The sequence below is a fragment of the Chaetura pelagica genome, unplaced genomic scaffold, assembly GCF_000747805.2.
Source record: "Chaetura pelagica isolate M959 unplaced genomic scaffold, ChaPel_1.0 scaffold1064, whole genome shotgun sequence".
NCBI classification, from domain to species: domain Eukaryota; kingdom Metazoa; phylum Chordata; class Aves; order Apodiformes; family Apodidae; genus Chaetura; species Chaetura pelagica.
In genome coordinates this window covers 392,781-407,001 of record NW_009953063.1, presented here as the reverse complement: position 1 = coordinate 407,001, position 14,221 = coordinate 392,781, and the positions used below count along the sequence as shown (strand labels likewise).

General features: G+C 52.3%; 1 protein-coding gene across 1 annotated transcript in view; it reads right to left on the bottom strand.

Annotated features, from left to right (window-relative positions):
• Positions 1-375: 375 nt before the first annotated feature.
• Positions 376-14,221, bottom strand: part of EPHA10 (EPH receptor A10) — a 32,220-nt gene continuing 18,374 nt past the window's right edge. Inside the window, exons 5-17 of the mRNA XM_009996695.1 lie at positions 9,628-9,752; positions 8,089-8,251; positions 6,927-7,035; positions 6,724-6,779; positions 6,084-6,092; positions 5,225-5,350; positions 3,830-4,015; positions 3,292-3,353; positions 2,976-3,179; positions 1,423-1,572; positions 1,040-1,233; positions 789-944; positions 376-490 (exon numbers count right to left, since the gene is read on the bottom strand). Of these exons, the coding sequence (XP_009994997.1) occupies positions 376-490; positions 789-944; positions 1,040-1,233; positions 1,423-1,572; positions 2,976-3,179; positions 3,292-3,353; positions 3,830-4,015; positions 5,225-5,350; positions 6,084-6,092; positions 6,724-6,779; positions 6,927-7,035; positions 8,089-8,251; positions 9,628-9,752 (1,655 nt within the window). The remainder of the gene's footprint in view (positions 491-788; positions 945-1,039; positions 1,234-1,422; positions 1,573-2,975; positions 3,180-3,291; positions 3,354-3,829; positions 4,016-5,224; positions 5,351-6,083; positions 6,093-6,723; positions 6,780-6,926; positions 7,036-8,088; positions 8,252-9,627; positions 9,753-14,221) is intronic.

The following is a 14,221-nucleotide window of genomic DNA, read 5'->3' as shown; positions in this document are numbered from 1 at the left end:
GTGAGCTGAGCTCTGGTCTCTAAAAATAAAAGCAATCAAAGCTCCTTGTGGGGTTGCTAGAACATGTCAGCTTGTATAAAAAGCTGGATGGATTTCACCAGTAGGATGCTAGGTATGAAAATGTTGTCAGCTCTGGATTAAGACAGTGCACAAATGTCCATCGACCCTGTTAACCTCATAACCACAGTAGTTACAGTTTGACTCATCTTACAAAACAGTGCTAGGGAGAGCCCTGCTGGCCATGCTCTCCTACCATGAGGAATGACTGGGTTGGCAGCAGCCCAGCGAGTCCCACATCCCCCCTGAAACCAGCAGGTTCCAGGTTCAGGCCACTGGCTGTGTCCCCTCCGGGAGCACGGGTCGGTCGCGGCTGCTTCACACCTGCACCCCTCGGCCGTGCATGTGGATCACCTGGGCCCGGAGGGTCTGGATCCCGCTCAGGATGGTCTTCTGGTGCTCCACCAGCATGATGCCCAGGCTGAGGACATCTCTGCAAAACGAACCCTGTGTCAGCCATGAAAAACAAGCCCCAGCAGTAGTGCCCCCACCCCAACCGCTCCAGGGCACGGGCGGCACGGGTTCAGGTATCAGCCCCGTGCAAACCTGACAGAGTAAGAAATCCCCAGCTTGTCCCAGGCACAACACACACAACCCAGCCCCAGCGAGCTCTTAGGGTTGTGCTTTGGAGGATGTGTCCTCTTGTGACACCTGACTGTAGCTGCAAAGCAGAGCTCGCTCATGCTGCACCCAGCGACTCGAGGCTGACACGAGGAAACCAGTTCACTTACTGGGCTGTCATCCTGGCCACCGACTCCAGGCAGCAGTAGCCCGCAGCAGTGAAGTTGTCTTTGTACCTGCCCATTTCTATCGCCTCCAGCCACTCGCCCACAGAGCTGAAAGATGGGAAGGCTGAGAAGGTTCTCTCGGCCAGAGGGATGGACGTGCTGCGGGACCTGCAACAGCACGTGGAGGTGAGGAGGGAGCAGGGCCTGGCATGGCCCAGCTGGGAACTGCCAGCAGCAGAACCACGGGCACTCACCTGCTGCAGGTGGAGCTGGGGCACTGCGGGGGCTCCGGGCTCTGCACCATCTTGCTCAGGATGTTGAGGATGTGTGAGAACTTGGGTCTCTGGCTGCGATCCTTCTGCCAGCAGTCGAGCATCAGCTGGTGCAGGGACGGCTGGCAGTTCCCCGGGGCGGGCAGGCGGAACCCGTCCTCCACGGCCTTCATCACCTGCAGCGCACAGAAGGGCACAGGGGAGGGCTCAGGTGCTGCGGTGCTGAGCACAGGCAAACCCGGGGCAAAGCCCCCTCCTCAGGCCCGCCCGGGGAGCAGCAGCAGCTCCTCCGCACACCGCGGAGCCCCCGCACACCATGAGCCGCGGCAACGTCGTCGTCTGCCGCGCGGCCGCCGGTGACTCACGTCCTGGTTGGACATGTCCCAGTAGGGTCTCTCGCCATAGGACATGACTTCCCACATGACGATGCCGAAGCTCCAGACGTCGCTGGCCGGGCTGAAGTGGTGATACTGGATGGCTTCAGGGGCCGACCACAGCACCAGGCTCTTCCCACGCTGGACGGGCAGGACAGGAGATGAGCTCACGCAGACGTGGGGCACAACCCCTCCTCGTGCCCTGCTGCAGGGCAGACACCGAGCAAGCCCACGTGCCATGCACAGGTTTAGTACTAAGAGAAAACTTTTGCCTCAATTTGTTCTAAAATGGCCGAGTGTGAGCCCTGAAATATTAATGGGAGAGGAGAATGCCTCTGGGAAGAGCTGATGGCATTTTATACATTAATATTTAATGAAAATCGTTCCAGAGCTGCCAAACACAAAGTCCTCCACCCTGACTTGCTCTCCTGTAATTAGCAATCCTTGCCTCGGTGTCTGCAGAGCCCTCTGGATGCATCAGGGGAAGGTGGTGACAGGCACCGCAGCTAATTGTAATTAACAGCAGGGAGACCTTGACCCCAGAGCCACAGCCCTGCTACTCCACGGGAGGAGAAGCCAGGGCTCCTGCTGGGCTCTGCATCCCCTGGCTCAGCGGCTGCTCCACGCCTGGGGCAGCTCTGCTCCTGCTCTGCCACGGCTGAGCTGCAGCTCTGCAGGAAATGCTCCAGCACGGTGAGACTGTGCTTTGCCAGGGACTCCTCAGGACAAGCTCACCAACCCTGCCTCCCTGCACCTCATGACAATGGATGAGTTTTCCTCAGCTCTTTCTGTCACTGCCCTGCTCAGAGCTGGCAGATGACAGCAGCTCCTGGGAGAGTGGCTGAACCCTGCAAACAGGCTCACCCCCCAGGATGCCCATAGCCTGTGTTGGGACATAGGCACTGGGTCCCTGCACACTCCCTGCAAACAGTAAGTGATAATTTGATCGAGGAATGAGTGCTCTTTAAAACATTAATGCCTGATAATGTGCTGCATTACCACCCCCAGCAGATCTGGGCGGCCATGGAGTGCCAAATGAAACGTGTCTTGCTGCTCCAGGGCTCCAGATGCATCGGTGCATCCTCCAGTGAAACACACCAAAGTGGTGTGTGAAGGAAGCAGGGAGGGAGGAACCAGCTCCAGCAAGGGGCTGGGGACCTGGGGGGTCCGAGGGACCCAGAGCTGCCTGCCCAGCTTTGGGAAGGAGCAGCTCCAGCCCAAGAGCTCCCAGGCAGCTTCGCCAAGCATGTGCAGGCACTCGGGAGCTGTGCTGGCTAGCAGAGCTGACGAGGCACAAGTGTGAATCAAGCAGGACTTAAATTCTTAATTGAAAATCATGAATTTCATTATAAGTGATGAAACGGACATAATGAACCCTGAGGCTGCCAGAGCTGCCTCTCTGCCAGTTTGCACAGGCACACAGAGGGCTGCAGCCAGAGCAGAGCAGTGCCAGTGAGATCCACCTCTGCAGGGTTTTTGTAGCTGTTCTGTCAGCACTCTGCTTTTGGGGAATGTTGACAATAGCACATGGAAATGCAGCTTACCATGGTGGAGAAGATGGTCTCCATCTTATCTTCTTGTGGCTGCCTGAAACCAGTTATTTTGCAAGCCAAGCTGCTGCTCACAAGGACTTTGTGGGCAGCAAGACTTTTGTGTATGTAACCCATCTCTGCCAGGTACTTCATACCAGAGGCAATCCCCTGCAACATGCAAACAAGCTGGGTGGCTGTAAACTGTCCCTCATGTTTCTGCAGAAAAAGAGGAGGGGAAGCCCCAGGTGAGCAATGCCCAGCTCATGGAGCATCGCCAGCAGAACCCGTGCAGGGGACAGACTCCAGCAGTTACACCAGCTCTGCTTACCCTGAGGAAAGAGTCCAGCACGCCGTTCCCCATGAACTCCATCACTATCATCATGGTGCTTCCTGCAGGGACAGACAAGGAGCACTGTGTGAGTAGGAATACTTCCTTACCTATCAAAAAAGCTAGTTAAAATCAGCACACGTGCTCACATTTCTTTGGATTTACACGAATATCCATTTAACTACAGCTCTCGCAGCCTAGTTCAGCAAACACACTCCCATGAGAGCCAGGAGCAGTCAGAGTCATCTGTTTCACTGACAGAACCTCACTTCAATTTGCTTTTATTAAGAGTGCACAGTTTTGCTGCTAAGCCAGTCCTACTACCTGGATTTATTAATCTAGCTGTAAGCATTTTATTAATCATCTGAATGCTAAAATAGCGAATACAGGAGGAAACACCCGATTCCCAGAGGGCAACAGAACTGCATCCCCAGCACCAGCTCAGGCACGTGCCTGCACCGGCGCCTGGCTGGCCCGCACCTCCGGTGACCCTGTGCCCCTGGTGATGTCCCCTGTGCCCCTGGTGTGTCCCCTGTACCTCTGGTGATGACTCCCTCCAGGCGGATGATGTTGGGGTGGTCAAACTGGCCCATGGTGCAGGCCTCTGCCAGGAAGGAGCGCTGCTGCTTCTCGGAGCACCCGGCCCGCAGCGTCTGGACGGCCACGGGCAGCTCCCGCTTGCTGGGCAGCTTCAGGCAGCCCCGGCAGATTTCTCCAAACTCTCCTGTGCAGCAGAGAAAGGAGTTAAACAGTGTCTATGGCCATGGCAGCATGTCCCTCACAGCTTCCCTCTGGGGGATATTTTCTTTGCTTTTGGAACCATGAAGTGCACTCCTCTAGCACAAGTGACGTCTCTTGCTTCTTAGACAAGCAAGATCTTCCCCCTGTTAACCAGAGGATTTGCCAACCCCTGACCTCAAGAGTCCTGCCTGGCTGCCCATTCCCCCGCACAGTCTGTTTCACCCCCTTCCCCCTTTGCTGAGCACAAACAACCTCCACACATGATTAGCATCAGCATGTGACCCTGTAGATGTGTGATAATGCAACAGGATTTCTCCCTCTTCCTACACCTCTAAGCCATTCTCTCCACGCTCTGCTCAAGCGCATATTGCACTTCTTCTCAGGAAAAGAGAACTAACCCCCAGACACTGAGCTGGGCTCCCTGGGCCAGGCTGGTCTGTTCCCAGCTCAGCACATGAAGGATCTGCTCCTCACGGAATGGAGCACGGCAGGGCCTGGAGGGTGTCCACAGGCCTGGAGGCAGAGCTTTACACAGCCTAACAGCAGGAGCTACCAAATCCATAATGAAAAAGGCCAATATTTGCTTTACAGTAAAAAACGTGTAGCTATGAAAAGCTTTAGTGATTTGAAATGTTAAGTCAGCAGTGAGACATGCACTCCCAAATTCCTTATGCTTAAATGTATATTCCTGACAGATTTTTCTTGATTTTTCAAACTCCAATTCACTTCTGAAGGGTATGTGGGAGCAGCTACAAAGATAACCTCCTCCGCTCCTCAGTGTCCTCTTCCACGCTGTCCTTTAAGGTGGTGGGCAAGCCCTTCCCTGTTCCCTTCCTCCACTTTGTCTTTTTCTGCAGCTGAATTTATCTTTAGGAAATGAAACTACAAAGAGTAATCGTGTTTCCCGTGTTCTGGCATGCACATAGTGATTAAAGCTCTAGGGCTCAGTGAGGGGATTTTAATTTGCTTTTAAGTTTTAGGCAGTGAAGTTGATGAAAATCAATAAATCATTAGGTTCACATATTTATAAATAGTTTTCATGCTGCTGTCAAACTGCCCAGATGCAGATAATTGCTGATGGTTTCTGGTTGGCGCCTCTCTCACTGTTCTTAGTGCCTGAGAAAAACCAACAGGAATGTGAGCTCGAGCTCTGGATGGACACAGGCACGGCCACCGCCACAGAGGAACTTGCCTGTCCCAATGATCCTCTCAATTTTTATGTTAGCATTATCCAGCTCTTTGGCAAAGAGGTGCACAGCCTGCATGGGGTCTTCACAAGTGTCGGGGTCAATATATGTCCTCCTGGTTGGTATTTTAACTGCAGGGAAGCAGGAAAGGCAGAAAGGGAACATGAGCAAGGCTTGGCAGAGCTCCTGTCCACCCATCCCAGGAAGCACTCTCCCAGGTTATCCATCTGCTGGCAGGACTAACTTGCCACCTTCTTATAAGCAAAATAAAAAGACTTGGCTTTAAAGTTGCTAGGAAAATTCTTGTGGCATTAAATGAACCTAATTGCTCTGCTCCACTGCCACAACCCCTAGTTAGAGGAGAGCAGCTCCTTCATTCCAGTGCAGTTCCCTCCCAAACTGAGCCTGTCTGCCTCCAGTGCCAATCCTCAAGTATCCAAAACATCTCCGTTACCAACACTTCTAGGAGAGATAATTATAGCAGTGAATAACAGCCATGTTCAGGTCCTCTCGATTAGCAGCACAGGCAGCAAAACACCTCCCACAGGTGCCACCATCTGCTGCACAGCAAGTGGCCCTGCAGGAGCACGGTCAGGAGAGCCATGGGAGGGATGGCCCATGGACAGGAGTCCCTGCAAAGCTCTGGGAAGAAACAGCCTCCTGCTTGCTGGGTCTTCCTCAAAACCCTAATTCACACCTCCTGAAAACAACCAGCCCAAAGAACGACTGAAGCACATCAGCTCTGCTGATCTCCTCCTCCCCCCAGGCAAGGCAAGGAAGACAATGGACATTTTGCACAAGCAGCTCAACCCATCCAGGAACAGACCCTGGGCAGAGCCTGATTTCTCCAGGAAGGAGTCAGACCATGCACAGCTCCCCTCCCACCTGGGCTCTATTCACTGTCCCAGGACAGGGCAGCTGCTGCCCCACTCACCCCCACGGAAACCTTCAGCAAACCCCCAAGGGCAGCTCAGCAGCATGAGCCCCTCCAAAGCCCAGTTAAACAGCCGAGGCACATCCCAGTGGCACCGGGGGGTCTGCTGCTTCCAAAATGCTCCGGGGAGCAGGAGAGCACTTGTGTGCTTCACGGGCTTACGCCAGGAATCAAATAAACTCCTCAATCCTAACATCTGAATTTCCTTTGACAACTGCTGTCTGTAAAATTATTGCTGCTCAATAATCAGGAGTAGCCCCAGAAAACAAAGCTGTATTTTCATGTAGTTGCTTGTGAAAAGCTGACAGAGAAACTCATCCACCTCGTGAGGGCCGAGCGTGTCCCCATCCCTTCCACACAGTGACCTGCGTGCGGGAAGGACGGACACGAGCTCATGAAGCTGTCAAGCCTGCTGTCCCCAGAGAGTCTTGCTGTGCTGAGCTCAGGGATAACACGGGATGACAACACTTCAAAAGCAAGGACTCAGGGCTGCTTTGCCGGGAGCTGGGTTATTAATAGCAGTAAAAGCAGGCATCCCCACACAGCCAAGCCAGCCACGGTTTCACTTACAGTGGAAGAACTGCTCCTCATCCCCATCCTGGCTGGCTTTGCTGTACCCACACTGTCTGCAAGGAGATGGAAGACACACAGTTACGGGGCAGCAGCCCCCGGGGGGCACAGACAGCCCAGCCCTGTGGCCGAGCAGCCTGCCCTGCACCCCCAGGCCCTGCTCCTCCAGCATCACCGCCTCGGCCGTGCCCGGCTCTGCTCACCTCCTCCAGACCATCCCGCCGATCACCACAGACACCAGCACTGTCAGCCCCACGATGGTCCCCACCGTGACCAGGAGGACGGGGCTCTGCTCGCTGGAGGCCACGGTCACTGCGGGAGGGAGGGAAGCAGAGCGGGTCAGCCCCAGGGCTGGCCTCCCTCCTCCAGCTGTGCCCGGGCACAACCCACCCACAGCTCCAGGCTACTTTTCACCATCCTTGCAACAATTCACATTCTGATTCAGTTTTAAGAGCTCGAGCTGGTGCAATCAGACCAATGAGCAGGGCAGTGTTGTGGGCACAGATGGGGAACCCCAGCACTGCCACACCAAGCTCCTGGTTTTGTCAGCACTGAGGAAAGGATCCTGTTTATCAGAGGGACATATTAAAATGTATGGCTTACAAATCGCTTTCCTTCCTCACATTAATCCCTTCCCTTCCTGCTTTTGCAAACGAGTATTAGAATGCTACACTCTATATAAATTTTTTATTGGCTTCAATTCATTCTGAAAATGTCTTCTGTGTGGCAAATGGATGCAATTTAAAGCCCTGTTAAACACAATCTGTGAGAGTTGTACTGAGCCAGCCATCTCAGGGCTTTCATTTCTAGCCAGGGTGTGTTGTTCAGCTGAAGCCCCACCAGCTCTCCAAGCCGTCTTGTAGTCAGAGAAATGAGATGCTTCTGGACCGTAGTTACGAACAGAAACCATGAAGAGGAAAAGCCCCAGCAAGTAACACTGCTGCTGGACAACCCTGTTCGGCCAAGGGGTGAACAAACCAAGTGCCTCACGAGGCAGGACGACGGTGGGGGAAACAGTTACCTCCTCTCTGGGGCACGAGTCCAAGGCCAGATGGATCTCCAGGCTGGCCTTGCCTCCTCTGCAGCAGCCTGCACAGCCATCCCACCCATCCCTGCAGTGCCTGTAAGCTGCGCAGCTCCACAGACCTGGACCTGGTCTGCAGATGATGGCAGGATTGTGCCCTTGGTGCTTACGCCAGCAGGGACTGACTCGGTCCCTTCCAGCACCAATCTGGTGGCCCCACAGAAGGGACCTGGTGACATCTGTCCCAGCATCAACATCACACCAAGACAAAAACCACCCCCTCAGTCACTCCAGTGTACTCACAAGAGCAGGTGAAGGTGCTGAGCCCAGCCAACACTTACGCTCTGCCAGCGTCTCCACTTCAATACTGGGACTGTAGTTCCCATAGTCAGGCGAGGAAGATGCCCGGATTTGGAAAACATAGAGAGTTCCAGGCTTCAGGTTATTGACTGTCACGGCTGTTGAGGTGGTTTTCACAGTTGAGTAACTTTGATCTCTCTGATCCTGAGAAATAAGGAGACATCCGAGCTGGAGCTGGCCTGACAGCTGCACATGGAGCAGTCACAGTACAGCTGTATTGTCACCAGGATCGTCTATCTAAAAGAAAACCTTCAACAGATACAATGTGTTTGCTAGATGTCTCATGAATAGAAATTACACAGAAAGGCCACATGAAATGGCAGATGGAGCCAGATGTGTGCTATGAAGCCGGGTGGAGGGGAGCAGCTGTGCCAGCGTGCTTGGATCCTCTCCTGCCTGTGCCAGGGCTTGACTCCTGGCACCATCCAGCCATTCCTGCCCCCCTGCCATGGCCATTCCAGCCCTGAGGTGAATCCGTGTGTGCCAGCACCTGCTGAGTAACCAAAGCTGGCAGGTGGGTTTGCCAACAGTCCTGTTCCCTGGGACTTTTTTCACCTATGGATCCCTCTGCTTCAACAAAGGGAGAGCACAACAGGAAGCCCTTGAACCTCCACAGTCAAAGTACATCTTTAAAAGCAAAGATTAGGAACTGGGCTGATTCTTATGTCAGCATCAAGAGCCTCAATTCAATAAGTAAATGCTAAACTACAGTGTGAATTCCCCTCCCAAGCAGGACCTTTCCTCATTTCACATACCCTGAGTATCTTGTTGCTGCAGCCCATTTGCACAGGAATTACTGTCTCAGGCTTCAGCGTTCACTCTCACCCACAGATTCCTCTTTTCAAACCTATCAGATGCTGAAAATCACATTAATATGAATCAGCTTCAAGGTAGCTTATTTCTAAATACAGAGCACCAACATGTCAACTGCACAGTTTGTTTGACATGTAATCAGTTTCATAATGAGCCTGAGCACAAGCAGATAAGGTAATTTGTGGAACTCTGTCATAAACTGCATTTATTTTGATCTAGAGCACTGTCCCTGCTCTCTGCCCATCAGTATTTCTTCTAAAATCCTCAAGTCACTGCACCTGTCAAATAGCAGCTATTTTTAACATTAAGAGGCTGTCATAAAAATGTCTGCCTGTGTCCCATCCTAGGTGGAAGACCACTCGTAGCTCATAGAAGTCACAGGTTTGGTGGCCCTCAGTTCTAAACCAGTGAGGAGCAACAAGGTCCAACACCTTCCCAGAGAGCAGTCTATTAATATAAGTGTCATCTCATCAAAGATTTAGGAACTCTGTATGGTTTAGCAGTCCCTGTCTAGCTGGCTAATGGCAAGGACCAAAACCTCAGATTTCTAAATGGAAAAAGCCATTCAATGCAATAAAAAAAAGAAAAAAGAAAGAAGAACAACAAATGAAAAGTTTTGGCTTTACTCTTTCACCCAGGGAGATGTGAACATTAGGGCTGGATCTTGGAGGAGTCAGCCCGTCCCCAGAGCCAGTCTGTCCCCTTACCTTCTCATAGTACTTGACCTCATACTCGGTGCCGTTGGCCGCTGGGAAGCCTGGCTCCTGCCACGACAAGGAGATGCTCTTCTGCTCAACTTTATCTGTGCGGATGTCGGTGATGGGAGTCGGTGCTGAAAAAGCAGAAGGGAGAGCAGCTCGTGACTGTGGAGCTGCAGGGGCACAGCACCTCCTGCTCCTGCCCTCCCTGCAGACACCAGGACCCGAATCCCCCCACCCTGGCCCTGCAGCCTGCCCGGTCTGGGCCAGGCCCTGGGGACACAGCCAGTGACACTGTGCACCACCAGGCTTTGGTCTGAACAGCCAAGTGTGTGCAACCAGATCACAGGTTACCAGGAATTTATCTCTATCCTCTTACTCATCTGGGCTGCAAGCCCCTTGTTCTGCTTTGAGAGAAAATTAGGATTGATTAGAAAAACTGACCTCCCCAGTGGCTGAAGACCCTAAGTAAGGTCTTCACAGCTCTCCTGGGGCAGTGCCATGAGTTGTCCTGGTCAGAGTCTCCTCTCTGACTGAAAAGAGAATGGGAATGGCAGAAAAGCCTCCTGCAACCATGGCTTGGGGCTGTCCAGCCTGCCTGAAGATGGATGGCATGGTCCTGGCACACAGAATGATGGTCCCTGGATTGTCCCAGTAACCACCAGAACACACCAGTGAGTAGGAGCTGCAGTGACTGTTCACCCTTTACACCACCAGCCCTGCAGCAGACATGGGGAATTGGCTGTTTCTAGGTTTGTCCCACTTCTCCATTAAATCAGGACATTTGCAGGACCCTGACGATACCACACAGACTCCTCTGGAGAGGAACAAGTCCCTGGAAAGTAAACTTAAGTATCTGTGAAATTTTCTATTTATTACTTAGCTCATTAATCTTTGCTGAAGAAAAAAGTCTTCCTGATGTTTTATTCATGGTGATTTGCTGCTCGATTCCAAGTCCCTTCAGCTTCTGTTGAAAGAGCTAAAGGACCCGGGGGGCATCCAGGAGCCCCCGCACACGCAGCCGTGCAGCTGCCTGCCTGCCTGCCACCTGGAAACAGCTCTCCAAGTAAATACACTGGATCCAGAGCCCAACTTCAGGGGGATACTGAACTGTCCAGGTGTAAAGAAGGGGGAGCAGCACGAAGCAGGGCAGCGAGGTTATCAGTGCTCCCATCAGCCAGGCAGGACAGGACCCCTGGGCAGCTGCACCAGGAACTTGCCAGGCAGGGGGAACAGCCAACACCAGCAGCACCTACCTGTGGTGCAGGGACCCCTCTGCCAGACCCCTCACCCTGCCAGGCAGCCCCATGCCCCCTCTGGCACCTCAGACACCAGTAATGACTACGACCCAGTCTGCACCAGTTAGGCACACTTTTGCTCCAAACCCTGCAAATTGTTCCTTATTTCCACTTCATCAGAGCCAGGCTTAGGCCAGCACAGGCTGTAACATGGCATCTGCTGTTGGGGAGCAGTAGTAGGAATGATTTTCACATGTAAGAAGTGTTTCAACAAGATTAAAAATACTAAGAAGAAATATAAAATGCTAAGAAGAAATATTCTCAACCTCCTTCCTCAGTCTTGCACAAACAGTGACCTCTGTGCACACACAACCACCCTCAGGCACAAGCAGCCCTCAGTGCTGGGGCAGGGGCGTCAGGGTAACCCCCCCACGAGCCACCGAGTGTTCCACAAAACAGCAGGTGCTGCAGGCTGAGGACAACCCAACGCCTGCCTTGGGGTTTGCTTCTGCAAACTACGTTAAGTGCTCCTTGCTGTTCTACACGATTCCCATCAATTAAATATCACACAGATGCCTTCCTGTATCTCTGAGTCTAGCAAACGGATGGAAGAAACCAGAACAAGTGGCCCTGACTTAAAGTCATCAAGAAAAAATCTCACTCACTTACAGACAGGCTGTAGAGCAGAACCCACTGCACGTGCCAGAAAAGCAGGCACTGGTCTCAAGTGTGTTTAAAAGGCAGTACAGAAAATCACACAGACTATAAAGCATTTCACACTGGGGAAAAAAAAATGTGTTTCCCATTAATATTTTAAGCTTCCCTAACATTGCCTCTATTCTGGAAAAGCAAACATTAAATTATTCACCACTCTGCCTGATTTTATAAACTCCAGTCTGTCATATGAGGGTTTACTCCTCTTAATTAACCAGTACACCAGCAGAAAAGCCATAAAACAAACACGTCCCTCCACTGAACAACCCACAGCACCCCAAACCTGACAGAAGCCATAGGGAGGGACAACGGCACTTACAGAGGGTGTGGAACCAGGCAGAGCCCCCAGCACTCCCCCCCCAGCTCTGCAGAGCTGGGCACCACAGGAAGACCCCAACGTGTCCCCATGCTGTCCCTTGCTCCCCGAGGGGCTGCTTCAGCAGCAGGCACACACAAAGCAGGCAACTTCAGGGGACCTAATTCAGCACAAACTACTACTCCAGCCTCAGAAAGAAGAACACATTCCAGCACTGGCTGCATTATTAATCTGCAACAGATTTAAAAGCCCTTTCAGACAGGAGCTGATCCCTGCGGGGAATATAAATGACATTGTCCCAGAGTGTACATCTACATAGCTAATGCAGCTCTGCTCCTGCAGGTAAACAGCTCCCTTCTCTCCTCAAATACTTTTATTTGGTCCCACGCTGGGGCCAGATTAGAAAACCCACAGTATTAATTTTGCCTCCTGCAGACTAAATAGCATCTTTTCCTTTCCCCTGCAAATACAATGAACAACAGTTAATTTCCTCCTCAACTGCTGAAGGAGACAGGCAGTGCAAGGCTACACTGCACTACATTTAGAGGAGCAGAGATCTGACAGTTAAATAGAGTCTTGGTTCTTTAGTTTTGGCTCTGAATCTGAGTATCTACAGCCAGAGCTTCACTGCTGCTGCAAATGACTTCCCGAGAGCATCACATCACAGCTGCGGAGAAAGTCACCACTGCTTCAGCATTCCCAAGGTCTCCCTTCCTCCTGATCTCTGGCCCCATCCGGTACTTCTGCCAGGGGCTTCCATGATAAGGGGCTGCAGGGCTCAGGACTGACTGGCTGGAGATGGCACGCCCTGAGGAACAGCTCTGCAAGCCGTCTGTGCCAGCTCCACGTCCTGCCCACACCACATCCCCTCCGTGCTCTGCCCTCCTCACAGTGGGGGCTCCTGCCCAGAGGGGTGTTACAGCCCCCCAGACTGAGGAGCTGCCTCTGCAGGAGGTGACCCTCTCCTGCTCCTTGCCAACAGGTGCAGGTGGATCATCACTGTCACCTCTTGCCCACAGAGCTGGGCCACCCGGGCACCTGCGGACGGAGCCGCTCCAGCCCAGCGCTGCCTCAGGGCACCTTCGGTAGCAAAAAATTTAAGTGTTTCAGGAAACTTCTTGAGCCTCAGCTGCTCAGCTAATTCTGATCCACCATCTGCATCCGGAGACTCGGCAGCTCAACAAGAGAGACTGATTTTGAACAGATTACCAGATTAATTATGCTATATCCTTTATGTGAATGTCAGTTCCTCCAAGAGTATGTGTTGAGTAAGGGGTTATGATTTCCACTTATCCAGAAGAAAAGCTCTATTAGACAGATGAAGGTCCAGGGCACAGGTTGATACCATGGACTTGTTGCTTCACTCCTTGCAGAGGATGGGGCCCTTCCTGCCCTTACCTGGCCTGGCCCCCAGCTCAGACCTGAAGCTCCGGGTGAGGAGGCAGCTCCTGAGCACAGGTCCCTCTGCCCAACACCAGGCAGAAGCTGTTGGAGGGACACCTCGTTATCAAACCTTGTTGAGCTCACCCCTCCCAAGCTTGTTTCTTGCTCAGGAATAGCCCAGGAGACAGAAGATCTGCCCAGAGCTAAATCCATCCTTGAACAGCAAAGATCCTAATGAGCAATGACACGTCCACTGAAGAGCAGTCTGCAGCACAGCATCCACCCAACAGATTCACAGAAACGATTGTATGAAGGAAGAGAAAGCAACAACACACGCAAAAACATTTGATCTAGTGGTGGGAAAATTATTTATAACAAGATCAAAGTTTAATTTCTTCAGATGAAATTGTTGGCCAATTCCTGCCAAGAGGTATGTGAGGATCATCTGTCTCCATTAACTGTGGCTTGGCAAAGGTTTTCGTGCAAATTAATAATGCACCCACAGAGGAACGGGCAAGGACACAAGAAGCCAGGGCTGGTTTTCCTTAGGCACAGCTGACAACTGAGGAGGGAGCAAACCCCTCGGGCAGCCAGGACCCATGTGGCCAGGCTGGGTGCTTGCTGTCCCACACAAGGGAACACACAAGACAAGCAAGTGCAAGGGGACTCTCACAGTCAGAAATTGTGCCACAGATCAGCATGGAAGAGAGATTAAACGATTTTTTTTGTTTTGTTTCCCTTGGATGGTCAATGTTTGAATTACCTATTTTAAGGAGGGTTTTTTTTATGAATGGGCTGAGAACGTTGCTGCTTTGCAGGTGCTTTTTTGGGACTTGTAAATTCAAATTGCAACTGGATCGCAGACCAGACCTGTCCTTTCAGAGCCCAGGCTGCCCCACGCTGGCCGTGAGCCAGCCCCACGGGAGACAGCAGCCCCACGGGAGACAACAGC